The sequence below is a fragment of the Eublepharis macularius genome, chromosome 1 (genome assembly GCF_028583425.1).
Source record: "Eublepharis macularius isolate TG4126 chromosome 1, MPM_Emac_v1.0, whole genome shotgun sequence".
Classification (NCBI taxonomy): domain Eukaryota; kingdom Metazoa; phylum Chordata; class Lepidosauria; order Squamata; family Eublepharidae; genus Eublepharis; species Eublepharis macularius.
The window spans coordinates 8564349-8578295 of record NC_072790.1 but is presented as its reverse complement, the minus strand read 5'-3'; the positions used below and the strand labels follow the sequence as shown (position 1 = coordinate 8578295).

At 43.2% G+C, this 13947-nt stretch overlaps 1 protein-coding gene across 4 annotated transcripts in view; it reads right to left on the bottom strand.

The window, feature by feature from the left end:
• Positions 1-13947, bottom strand: part of KIF16B (kinesin family member 16B) — a 155689-nt gene that overhangs the window by 128701 nt on the left and 13041 nt on the right. For all 4 annotated transcript variants that reach the window (XM_054970397.1, XM_054970407.1, XM_054970417.1 and 1 more), the window contains exons 4-7: positions 12990-13106; positions 10931-11028; positions 3132-3241; positions 2236-2378 (exon numbers count right to left, since the gene is read on the bottom strand). In XM_054970397.1, coding sequence (XP_054826372.1) covers positions 2236-2378; positions 3132-3241; positions 10931-11028; positions 12990-13106 — 468 coding nt within the window. The remainder of the gene's footprint in view (positions 1-2235; positions 2379-3131; positions 3242-10930; positions 11029-12989; positions 13107-13947) is intronic.

Here is a 13947-nt window from a genome sequence, read left to right as displayed (position 1 = left end):
ATTTACTGTATTGGACTTTCAATCCGCTCTCCCTGCAGAGCAGGCTCAGAGCGGAGTACAACACGGCAATGTGCATAAAGATAAAAACAATGGTAGCAGATAAGTTGTGTTAAAACACCATCATAATGCAGCACACACAGTGTATCTCCGTTCTCCAAGTATCAGGGCCCATGGGGCAGGGTGGCCATCCACCTGTTGGCAACCTAAAACGGGAGAGCGCATGTCCCCCCCCCCCCAAGCAGGAGACCAGTTAAAAAACCCGCCCACCTCAACCCTCATAAGCCTGGCAGATCATCTCTGTCTGACAAGTGCAACGGAACGACAGCAAGTCCTGCTGGGTTCAGGTCTCCAAAGACAGAGAGTTCCACCAGGTGAAAAAGGCCCTGGCCCTGGTCGAGGCACGTCGAAATCTCCTTGGGGCCAGGGGTCACCAGCAGCTGTTTTTCTGCTGACCGGAGCATTCTCCGGGGAACAGAGGGTGAGACATGGTCCCGCACGTATGTCAGTCCCAGTCCTCTAAGGGCCTTAAAGGTTAAAACCAACACCTTGAGCCGGATCCGGAATTCCACTGGAAGCCAGTGCAGCCGGCGTAGAACAGGTGTAACACGTGTCTGGAATGGTGTCCCAGTTAGAAAAAATGCTGCTGCATATTGGACCACTTGCCGGAGCAGGCCCAAGGGCAGCCCAGCATAAAGCGAGTTACAGTAATCCAGCCTGGAGGCGACTGGCGCAAGGATCACTGCAGCTGGGTTGAGGGCAGCCAGACACGGAGCAAGTTGCCTGACCTGACAGAGATGGAAGAACGCAGGTCTGGCAGGCCTCCAGGACCGTGCCTAGGCTCCACACCATCGGCACCAGCGCAAGCGGCGCCCCGTCAAGTGCTGGGAGCCGGACTCCCAAGTCCAGCTCTCCACGGAATAAAAAGCAGCATGCCTTGAGAAGGTGCAAATTATCTTTCTCTGGACAAAGACTAAGAAAGTGACGAAGTGAGACGATCTACCATATCACCCTGCCTCCAAGAAGCTCAGGGGAGGGCACGTGGTTCTCGTCTTCCCCAACAACCCTGTGAGGTAGGTTAGGCTGAGAGAGAGCGACAGAGAGGCAAGGCCAAACACTGAGTCTCACGGCACAGTCAGGATCTGGATCTGGGCCTAGCCTGACACTTTGACCACTACACAACACAGGTTGCCAAACAAGCTGGCCTTGGATAGCTCTCTGGTTCCTGAAGCACCCTCTCTCTCCTCTCGCAGCACCGAGGCGCAGATCAAACACAAAGGCCTCAGAGTTTGCTTTCAAGTAAAAATATAAACCTTCACAGACTTAATCGGTAATCTCTGTACTTTGGCCCTTAGGGGCGGAATGGTTGCCTCTGGATCTGCTGCAAAGATTTTCTGCCAGATCCAACTGGGAACACAAGCCTGAGGCCTGCAGGGTCTGATCAGCACCTCAGAGTTGTGTTGACAGCAGGGAACTCATAAAACGGCGTCTGGCTGAAAATCACTGTGGCTGACCCAGAGACAACCGTAACATTTGGCCCCGTCAAAGCTGAGACTCAGAAATTGGATTCAGAGCTAGAGTCCAGTGCTGAAAAACGTGAGGCAGAAACTCCACTTCAAACCTCACCCCAATACACAGCGAGACAAACTACCGCCACCGTGACTAAGGGTGTCATGTGCAAAAAGGCTCAAGACCACGGCGTGCCTCAGTTTTCCAAAATAAGCTCTGCGCGAGGCTCACAGATCTCCGTCCCACTCTGAGGCAAGCCTGCTGCCATTAAACTTGCTATAAACGGCCATCACATTTCTTTTAAAACAATTCAAGTAAATGCTCCACCAAACTGGACCATCACGTGAGACAGGAAATTCTGCAAAGCACGGCCTCTGATTGGCCACTGGGGAACTGATTGGTTGTGCAGATTTTTAAAGAGATTGCTTTGGCAGAAACGGCTTCCGCAGCTCGAGGGTTTCACTGTGCAACTGAAGGGAAGCTGACAGGGAAGCTCTTTGAGGCTGACTCCGTCTCCCGCAACAGCCATTGTGTGGCAGCCATTTTGTTGCTGTGCCCACCACACCATGCCGGAATTCCAGATGTGCCCCCAGACTCAAAAAGGTTGCGGACCCCTGCTTTAGGCTGTTAGTGCACCGAGCAGGGAGTTGGACTAGATGACCTGTGAGGCCCCTTCCAGCTGCATGATCCTACGACAGTTGGCTAAGTAATTTCTTTTGTTGCTCTCACCTGAGTGAAGTTGATCGTGAAAATAGCATGGGATCGACTGCTGACATCGTTCATTCCAGTCGCAGCGGTCGTCCGATTTATGTTTCCTGCTTCCATGAGTTCTTCTACGTCACAATAATTTTGTACTAAGTGTTTAGACAAGTCTGAATGAGGAAATACAAACAAAATAAGTTTACTTCAATCCCATAAAAGGTATTATCTATCTGTTTCCTTCATTTATAGCCCACTTTCCCCCCCAATGGGGCCTATTTACATCCTTCTCCATTTTATCCTCACAAGAACCCTGTGAGGCAGGTTAGGGAGCGTGTGTGTGTGTGCCTGGTCCAGCCAGGCTTCCACGGCGAGTGGGAATTTGGACCGGGGTCTCCCAGGTCGTAGCCTGACACTCTAACCACTACACACCACTGAATGTATCTGAAGAACAACAGACTCATTTTTGCTACTGTACAATACCAGGGAAGCCATGAGGCAAGCTTAACTCCATCATATTTATTTCACTAGACATCTCAAAGCACGTCAAATGAACGGAAGCTTATCCCGAAAAGGAGTTTGCGATCTTCTAAAGATGCTGTACTCTCGAGAGGCCACAGCATACATCAGAAGGGGATGGATTAAGACAATTAAATTCTAATAAGCACTCTTCCATCACGGGCATCTTTGATTTATAAGTCAGACCCACCATTAATCTCAAATCAATTAGTAGGGCATCACACACCAGAAGAAATCTTTAAATTTTCATAGCAATTGGAACAAACTACACACAAATTAGCAGACCCAAACAGGAGTCACAGACTTTTATAACTTCATTTACAATGGCCTTCAATTTACAACCAAGACAAATTCGTCCAATTAAACGTACAACTAGATAACCAATAAACGGAAGACTTGAGTCTTACCTTCTACGTAAGGGCCTTCTTTTGGATGCTCACGGATTCTTAAGTTATTTGTTTTTGAAGATTTGCGCCTTAATAGGTCTCTGACACGTTCGTTGTAAATTTCCAAGTAGCTACAACAAGGACACTTCATATCAAACCATCATCCAGATATTTCAAGAGGAGTTAGCCGTGTTAGTCTGTAGTAGCAAAATCAAAAAGAGTCCAGTAGCACCTTTAAGACTAAATAAAATTGGTTAGTCTTAAAGGTGCTACTGGACTCTTTGATTTTGCCAGATATTTCAAATAACCAAATGCATACAAATGAATCTCTCTTGTAATGCCAGAGAGTCAGTGAAGGGGGGGGGAGGGGGGGAGACCTCCCGTTAAAAAATGTGACAGCTCAATGGACGGAATCTTGGACTTGGGTTCAAAACTTGGGCTTGCACGGCCCTGCCCTCGTTCTCTCATTTTGTATTCCACTGAATCTCACTTTAAACCCGCAACCCCTTTCCCTCTTAGGACTTCTCAGATCTCTTGTACCCTGAGGGTAGGTTAGTTTTGATAACAAAGACCAATACGCAGAGTGTTATCCCTGACACCATCCATCTTAGGTGAAGAATTGCACTTTTGCACAATCTTAATCACAGGCAACCATAAGAATTACCAGGCATTGTAGCACATGAGACAAAAGCATGCATTTAGTATCTTCTGAAAATCTACTTTATGTAGATTTATATAGAAAACACTTGCTCAGCTACTCCTCTGCCAAGAAATAAGAAAGGGTTTCAGAATGCAAAATACTGCACTTATATACCGCTCTTGTAGAGAGATTTGTGTCCCACTTGAAGCAGTGAACAAAGTCAGTGTTGGTGACTTCCGGTTTGGGATCCACGGAGGTCTAACACAGCTCTAAGTGCAGAGCTGACTGGGCTGCCGTTTCAGTGGCCGGCAGGGCAAATAAGCTCGCGGCCAACTGTTCTCAGGCGGAGAACAGGCATAGAACGCTCAAGTACCTCAGGGCGCGTTGATTTCGGGCGAGGGGGGGTCCTGCGCAACGGACTCTCTCCCGACCCTTGAGGTCCCACCCTAAGACAGGTCGGCTTAAATCTCTGCGGCAGTCCTGGAGCCAGTGCGGCTGGCATAAGACCTACATGCCCAAGCTTCAACAGGGGAAAAGAAGGTGAAGGAGATTCCGAGATTGAAACAGTGATTACAACCCAGAAAGACGTTTGAAAAGGTAAAGATCACTATCTCTTGAAACGGGACGGATTACTTAAAGCAATGAAGTATTAAAGTGGACTTTTAAACTGCAACAGATTGATTATAAGTAGGGGAAGACTCGGCAAGAAATAGATTAGAAAAAGGACTAAGCTAAACGAAGTTATTAAAGAAATTGGACTATTGTTTTTCATACCTGTGGCTGCAAGGAGATAGCAGGCTGTGAGAAAGTTCCTACCATCGCGAGAGCTGCTGTGGAGAGTCGGGAAACAGGAAGTGCGTAACAGGGATAGAGCTGCTGGAGAGAGACGGCCCTTACCCGAAGACAGAAAGAAGGAAATCGCCATTTTTGAAAAGGGAAGGGTCCCGACTTCAGCAGAGGAGGAAGTAAGCCATATTGGATTACAAAAACTACAGAAAAACCATAGAGAAAAGACGCCCGACATCTTGGACTCTTTAAACGTTTTTTTTATCTCTATGAAACCGGGACATTCAAATTAAACTAAAAGGACACTAAGCCAAGCGCCACGGAGCTAAGGAAACGAGCAGACTCGTGGGAGCGAGGTAAGTCAAGCCCCACGATGTCGAAGAAAGAGTGGCAAACGGCTATAGAGAATTTGGACAAAAAATTTATGGAAATGTTAAAGGAACTGAAGGAGACAAAACAGGAGTTGGTGAAAGAGGTTAAAGAGGTTAAGGAGACAGTAAAAAATGAACTGGCAGAAGTTAAGAAGGGAATGGAAACAATACAGAATGATTTGCAAGCAGCACAACAAAAAGTTAATGTAGTGGAGAAGGTGGTGGAGAATCTCTCAGATACGCAACGAACGGAGATGAGGGTGATGAGGGGAAGAATGGCTGTTGCGGAGAGCAAGTATATGGAGAAGCAGCTGAGGTTTCGTGGCTTGCTGGAGGTAGAGGGAAAGACAGCCCAAGAACAAATTGTTGAGGTGTTAGCTGAATACCTGGGGAAGGAGGAGGAGGAAATTGTGGCTATCCTAGATGTGGTGTATCGCATAAACTCAAGATTTGCGACCCAGAGGAAGCTACCAAGAGATGTGATTGTGCAATTTACGACTAGAAATATAAGAGAAATGATTGTGAGTAAGCAATTTCAAGACCCATTGGAGGTTGATGGCAAGACGGTTATTATCATGAAGGAGTTACCCAGATCGGTGTTGCTTGACCGGAAAAAATACAAAGCCTTAGTCCAAATTTTGAAGGACATGAAAATAAGGTACAGATGGGAATTGCCGGAAGGATTGTCATTTGAGTTTGGAGGAGTGAAAAAGCGCATCAGATCTGAAACTGAAATGGAAAAGTTTTTGAGGGACAATGAAAAGGACTTACCAACAACAAGGCCATGAATATGGAGTGTAAAGTTTTATCGTGGAATGTAAATGGACGTAATTCACCCAATAAGAGAAAAAGTATTTTCCACTGGCTATTAAAACAGAAATGTGATATTGTGTTTACAAGAGACTCATATTAGAAAACAGGATGTAAAATATCTTAAATCGAGCAAACTGGGCAATGATTTTGTAGCGGCCTCAACAAAGAAAAAAAGGGGAGTGGTATTATATTTGAAAGAGGAGCTACAGCCAAAGTTAGTGATTAGAGATGTGGAAGCCAGATTTTTAGCAGTGGAATGTACATGGAATTTAAAGAAAGTGTTGGTGATTGGAATTTATGCACCTAATGGTGCAAAAGAGAGCTTTTTTGAGGATTTGAAGAAGCAATTAGACGAACTTTCTTATGACCAGATAATTCTTGCAGGAGACTTCAATGGAGTCACAAATTTGGAGCAGGATAAAAAATCAGCAACTGCACAAAAGAAAAGAGGAATATTACCAAAGACTTTTTTTGCGTTAATGCAACAGGAAACTTTGGAAGATGTATGGAGAATACAGAATCCCAAAGGCAGACAATATACATTTTTCTCCGCAAGACACTCCACTTTATCACGAATCGACATGATCTGGGCCTCAAAGGACTTAGTGCTTTGGACTAAGGATGTGGAAATAATGCCTATGGTAGGCTCAGATCATAATCCAATTATGTGGAAGTTCGGGAAAAGAACTAAGAGGAAAGGATGGAGAATAAATGAGGACTTGTTACAAGAAGGAGAAAATTTGGAGACGTTGAGAAGGGAAACTAAGTTCTTCATACAGTACAACATGAATCGAGAAGTACCAACCAATAAGGTATGGGACACCTACAAAGCAGTAATTAGAGGTACACTAATGGACTTAAATGGAAGAACCAGAAAAAAAAGAGAGGAGAAGAGACAGGAGATTATGGAAAAAATAAAAGCCAAAGAAATACAATTAAAGAAAAGACCAGGGAAAAAGAAAATTTATCAGGATATTAAAATCCTTCAAGAGCAATTGACGGCAATGAACAACAAAGAACTGGAATGGAACCTTAAGAGAATGAATCAAAAGTCGTTTGAAGGTGCAAACAAACCTGGGAAATACCTGGCATGGCAATTGAAGAAGAGAAAGGAGAAGAAGACAATAAATAAAATATGTGAGGACAATAAAGTATATTTGGAACAGACTGCTATTAGTAGAGCTTTTTATAAATTTTATGCTAAACTGTACGATAAAAAAGAAGTGAACAAAGACTCAATAGCGACATATTTGGGGGAAATGAAGCTTCCAGCAATTTCAGAAGATTGGAGAGACAAATTGAATAGTGAAGTAACAGAGGAGGAGATAAGAAAGGCAATTCAGTCAACAAACTTGGGAAAGGTGCCAGGACCTGATGGACTTACAGCTAAATTTTATAAGATAATGGTCAATGAACTGGTACCATTCCTAAAAGAAGTGATCAATGGTGTTTTGAGAGATCAAAGAATTCCAGACACTTGGAGTGAAGCTAATATATCATTGATCCCCAAAGAAGGACAAGACTTGACTAATGTTAAAAATTATAGACCAATTTCCTTACTTAATAATGACTATAAGATCTTTGCGAAGATCTTGGCAGAAAGAGTAAAGGGATGGTTATCCGAAGTTATTGGAGAAGAACAAGCTGGTTTTTTACCGAATAGACAAATCAGAGACAATCTAAGGACAGTTATAAATGCTATTGAATATTATGACAAGCGTTGTGACAAAGAGGTTGGTTTCTTCTTTGTGGATGCTGAAAAAGCATTTGACAATTTGAACTGGGATTTTATGTTTGCTACTATGGAACAGCTGCAAATGGGAGAAAGATTCATAAGAGCAGTGAAAGAAATCTACAGAGACCAGAGTGCAGCAATTGTGGTGAATGACGAGTTGACCAAAAAACTGACTATTGGTAAAGGTACAAGACAAGGTTGCCCGTTGTCTCCACTGTTGTTCATTTTAGTTTTGGAAATTCTGATGATACAGATTCGAAAAGATAATGCGATCCGTGGAATAAAAATAAAAGACTTTTCCTATAAGGTCAGAGCATTTGCAGATGATATAATGCTAATTGTGGAAGATCGGATTGAGAATATGTCAAAGGTAATAGAAAAAATCAAAGAATTTGGAGATTTGGCAGGTTTTTATGTAAATAAAAAGAAGTCCAAGATACTATGTAAAAATATGACTAAACAAAAACAACAGTTACTAACGGAAATAACAGATTGTGAAGTAACAAGTAAGGTGAAATATTTGGGAATTGAACTGACTGCAAAAAATATAGACCTATTCAAGAATAACTATGAGAAATTGTGGACTCAAATAGAGAAAGATTTGATTAAATGGAATAGATTGAATTTGTCATGGTTGGGAAGAATTGCAGTAGTCAAGATGAATGTGTTGCCAAGAGTGATGTTTTTGTTACAGACAATACCAATCATTCGGGATTCTAAACAGTTTGAAAAATGGCAGAGGAAAATATCGGACTTTGTTTGGGCAGGCAGAAAGCCTCGGGTGAAAATGAAAGTATTATAGGACGCAAGAGAGAGAGGTGGAATGCAACTGCCCAATCTAAGACTTTACTATGATGCAATCTGCTTGGTGTGGTTGAAAGATTGGATGACTTTGAAAAATCGCAAATTACTGGCCTTAGAGGGATACAAAAAACTATTTGGATGGCATGCATATTTGTGGTATGAAAAAGTAAAAGCAGACTCTATGTTCTTGCACCATTACATTCGTAAAAGCCTCTTCACAATTTGGAAGAAGTATAGAAATTACCTACAGGAAGGAACTCCCTCTTGGGTGGTTCCTTACGAAGTAATAGACCCGAGAACTGTTGACAATGAACAACAATGTTTAACATACAAGGAAATAACACGAACAGACCTTTCTAAATTAAGAATAAAGACGCAAGAAGAGTTGTCTTTAAATTATGACTGGTTTCAATATAGACAGATTAGAGATCTTTACAACTCGGACTGTGCAAAGGGAGGAATAAGAATGGAATAAGAACTCGGAATTAGAGGAAGTAATTTTACAAGAAGATAAAAAGGAAATTTCTAAGGTCTACAAGGTGTTGCTAAAATGGTACACTGTAGATGAGACAGTTAAAGTGCAAATGGTGAAGTGGGCTATAAACTTTAATAAAGAAATAACAATGGAGGCGTGGGAATACTTGTGGAAAAATACGTTGAAGATCACGACATGTACCAATATTAAAGAGAATGTCTATAAAATGATTTATCGTTGGTATTTGACACCAAAGAAAATTGCGCTAGGGAATTTGAATATGTCTAACAAATGCTGGAAATGTAAAAAGCATGAGGGATCTTTGTATCACATGTGGTGGACTTGTGAGGTAGCTAGGCAGTACTGGGGAGAAATAATAAGAGTAATAAGTGAAATTTTACAATTCCAAGTTAATAAGAACCCAGAACTCCTGCTACTGAATTTGGGAATGGAGGATATTCCAGCACAATACAGGACACTGCTATTTTATATGACAGCAGCGGCCAGACTTTTGTACGCGCAGAAGTGGAAAGTACAAGAAGTGCCAACTATTGAGGATTGGATTTACAAATTGCTGTACATGGCGGAGATGGACAAAATGACAAGAAAACTGAGAGACCTTGATCCAGGACAGTTTAACACGGATTGGGAGAAGCTGAAACAGTACTTGGTGAAAAAATGGGAGGTGGGAGGAGAACTGTGGCAGTTTGAAAATTACTGAAATACAACAAAAGAAGAGAGAAGTGAATATACCGGGGGGTGGAGAGTCAATTGAAAATTTCTAAGCAATTATTTTATTTGACTACTATATATAGTATTAAGTAATAGTGGTGTTATTATAAGATCTATAAGGATAGAAACTAATTAATTTCATTGCTGGCAGATAATGGTATCATGCAGAATTTATATAATTAAAATGAATGAATATAACAAAGGGGGGGAAATATACAGTAGCATACAAAATATGGGTCAAATTGATTGACCTATGCTGAATGTGTATATGGGTTAAAGTGACTGACTATCTCTGACAGAGTTGCATAATGGAGAAATTAGATAATTAAAACAGTACGAAGATAAGATATATAGAAGGAAGCAAAGAATAATATATGGAGTATGGGTTAAATTGATTGACTTATAGTGAATGCATGCAATGTTTATAATGTACTTAAAGTTATGTATAAAGAGGGACAAACTGTTTGTCCCATAGACGAGACCAGAATGAGTAAGATAGAGTATAGGCTACTAAAATGATTATTGAAGAATATATGCCAGAAATGTATTATTTAGTTGTTAAGTTAAACGGGAAGAGAAATAGAGATAGCACTGTGATATAATAGATAAGCTTAGAAGAGAGTGAAAGTATATGTTTAATAGGTACAATAAGTTTGAAATGAGTAGGGGAAAATAGATAAGGGGTTGGAAAACTGTTGGAAGTCAACAAAAGGGGGGGAAAGGGAGGGGGTTAGAATTGGAATATTTAAAGGAGATTGATTGTAATGGATATTAAAATATTTCTAATCCAATAAAAAAAATTTAAAAAAAAACCAAAGTCAGTGTTGGTATTATCCCCACAATACAGTTGGGGAGCTGGGGCTGAGAGGAGCGGCTGACCCAAGGCCACCTGCTGAGCTCAGGGCAGTCATGGGAGCTGAACCAGCAGAGTGCTGATTCTTGGCCAGACCACTTAATAACAACAACATTCTGTTTATAGACAACTCAGGACAACTTAACACCCACTACACCAAACTGGCAGATTAGAGAAAGTGATTGTAGTTTATGTAAGCCAAACTTTATGGGTAGAACCTGATGGGAAGCAATCAAAGCCCATCTCCTCCTCATATTTACACCATGCAGACAACTCTGGGATTGTGCGGAGGTGGGTCCAGGGCCTGTGAGCCTGCTCTCCTTCCCCACACAGACAGGCCATCTGCACAGGACATGTGTGTGGCCTCTTCAGGGCACTCTGATGGAGCACAACAAGAAATTCACTGAGAACTGAGAAAATGAACGGGTCTCAGGTCCAAGGCCTGCCTTTAATCCCAGTTCTGGAATACGGCATACCTCTCTCTCTGTTCGGGAGGCAGGGAGGCCTCTGTCTTTCACTTGAACAAACCAGCTGATCAGCCAACATAAGGACAGCAAAAGGCCAGGCAGGCGATGGCTGTTTATAGCTGTGCAGTTGCTACACAAACGTACCTGACCTCTGTACGAAAAGAGGCTTCATTCCATCTCGTTTTCTCATTGATTCGGTTGAACAGTCCTTCACAAATACGAGGTATTAAACCAGCATCCCCCTACAAGGAGAGGAGCTGCTGTCAGTCCAGGGTCGTGTTCATACACAGCAGCCACCAGTTGGAAAAAAAATCACTGGCAGAGACAATATTTAAAAGCCAAGCGGCTTGTGGCTACCCTGTGGCCGGAAATATTTGTAAAAATAAACCTGCAATCAGTAACGCTCTGTTAGTTTCATATGGGATCATTCCCAATAGGGAATCTCATTCCCAGCCACCTTTTGCTCTCCAAATATATAATTTGGGGAGGCCACCACACACACAGCAACCAAAGAACGGTAACAGAACCCATCATCCAGTTGTGTGAATCCCCGCCTTTATCCACGCTCAGCACAATCAAGCCTCGCAAAACACAAAAATTTGAAATGATTCCGTTCATTATGGAATTAAGAAAAATTAAGATACCCCTTTTGAGAATTCAGAACCTAGCAAGCAAAGGTAAGTGGAGGCCGTAGACAGGGAGAAGGTGGGCGGAAAGTGGGATTGATAATGATGATGATGTACCTGTAGCACCCTTGCATGTTTGCACTTTAGGAAATGAGTTTTTCAAATCTGATACTGGTGCTTACTGTGTACCCTGGAGGAATCCCTCTTGTTTTGTTGCTCAGTCCGTGGTAACTTCTCCTTTGTGGTTGGTGGCAAAAGAAGAACTTGGAAAGTCAGGGAGTGCTCAGCCCAACAGCCATTTGGCCGAGAAAGAACACGGCTGATCACCATCCCCTCTCAACGGATTTTTTAAGCTAGGAAATCTCTCCACGGCTGGCCTGCGCGTGCGCTGTCCCGATGTGGGACTGCACAGAAGAACGAACACGAGCAACAGGATTTTTATTAGACCTTTCTGCCTTGTTCAGGCAACCAAGGCGGCTGACACATTAAAACATAGATATTAAAATAATCTTAAAAACCACTAAAGCCAGCACACAAATACACCATAAGAACAATTTAAAACATAAATACAAAACATAAAAACAACAGTTCAACACAGGGGAGGGAGGAGGGATCAGTGAGGGAACGCCAACTGGAACTGGCAGAAGACGGGCAACGGAAGGGGGCAGGCGAAGCCCCCCGGGGAGGCAGCTCCAGAGTTCTGGTACTCCAGTTGGAAGGTCCTCTGCTGGGTTGCCACCTGCCTGGTTTCAGAAGACGGGGGCACCCAAAGCAGCACCTCCAAAGACGACTGCAGTGGCCAGGTAGGTTCTTCGGGTCTGTTCATCTCACACCATCGAGTGCTTTAAATGTCAGGACCAGCACCTTGTACTGTGCCCAGAAATAAACTGTAAGCCACTGTAGATGAACCAGGACTGGAGCGACATGTTCCCTGCGACCCACTCCTGTCAGCATCCTGCCTGCAGCATTCTGTGTCCACTGAAGGTTCCAGAGACTTTTCAAGGGCAGCCCTGCCCAGAGTGCAAGGCAGTAGTCTAAGCTAGATGTCACCAGGCTGTGTGCCACAGTGGCCAGACCTCTCCTGCTCAGGCAAAGCCACGGCTTTGTGGCAGAAGGCACTCCAGCCACAGCTGCCACCTGCTCATCCAGCAGTTGGGCCAGGTCCAAAAGCACCCCCAAACTATGGACCCCCTCCAGGATAGACGACACCTAAATCCTGGGTCAGACCTGCCCACCAGAAGTACTACCATCTTGTCAGGATTAAGCCTCAGTTTATTAGCCCGCACCCGTTTGAAAACTGCCTCCAGGCACCAGTTCAGGATTTCTACAGCCTCACTGGGATCAGCCGGGAACACAAGATAAGAGATGAGTGTCATGGACATACTGGTGACAACCCAGCCCAAATCACTGGATGGCCTTTCAGGTAGATGTTAAAGAGCACAGGGGACAAGACAGAACCTTGGATGGATGGATGGATGGATGGATGGATGGATGGATGGATGGATGGATGGATGGATGGATGGATGGCAGAAAAAAGCATGAACCAGTAGAAGTAAAATCTGAAAAACATAACATACAGCATTTCCCATCATTGTGTAAGACTTCCCGGATCCAGTCTGTCCATATGCAAAAATACAAGCATTATAACCTTCGAAGGCAGATTTGAGGACATCTGTACCAAGGTCCTTGAAAACCTGAGGCGGGGGGGGGGGAGAGGTGGAGAAAAGGAATAAAAGAGTCTGATGATGTTTCACAGCATAATTGTAAATGTAACTTTTAACCTGCTCCCTCCAACCAAGTATCAGACCTGATATAGTACAACAGCATTCTAGAGACAACATTTAGTAATTCCTAAAGAGGATCAGTTAAGAAGTTTCAACAAAATGAACTTGTTGCTTCCCTAACCAGTTCACAAAAGTGCCCAATGAGGCATCCACCGCTGAAATCCTCCCTGTGTGCCAGGGCCTTCCTACAACTTTTTCATTGTATTGCAAAGACAGCCTATGCCACAGAGAGAAATATTTCTTACTCAACTTTCATCCTTGCAGTATTCACATTGGGACATGAAAGCCATTTTGTACTCTGTAAGGCAGGGAAAAAAACACCCCAGCATCTTGGAACCCAAAAGCTTCCCGTGTATTTTTCATATTAAACTATCATGGGACTCCTGCTCTCAAGCCGCTGCCTTCGAGAGGCAGGGCGATGCTTTCGGGGCCAAGGAATACTTGGTTTGTTTCTAGGAACTTCCTATATTCACGAAACGTTATTGTTTGTAAGTATTTTCCAAAACAGAAGCGAACAACACGGAAGATCAGCGTAACTCGCAATTCTGTTCTGGAGTGTTCAAAACGTCCAAGGGAACTTCACACAGTCCCTTTACCAAAGACCAATGCAACTTTTATCGCAACCTGGGACGTCCATGTGATAAACGGCAGCAAGCAGGATAGTGCTTTGAAGCAGAACCTTAAATCTGCATAAGCCTGCCCTGGAAAACAAGACGGGAAGTATTGTCACATTAGGGTTTCACAGTGCAAT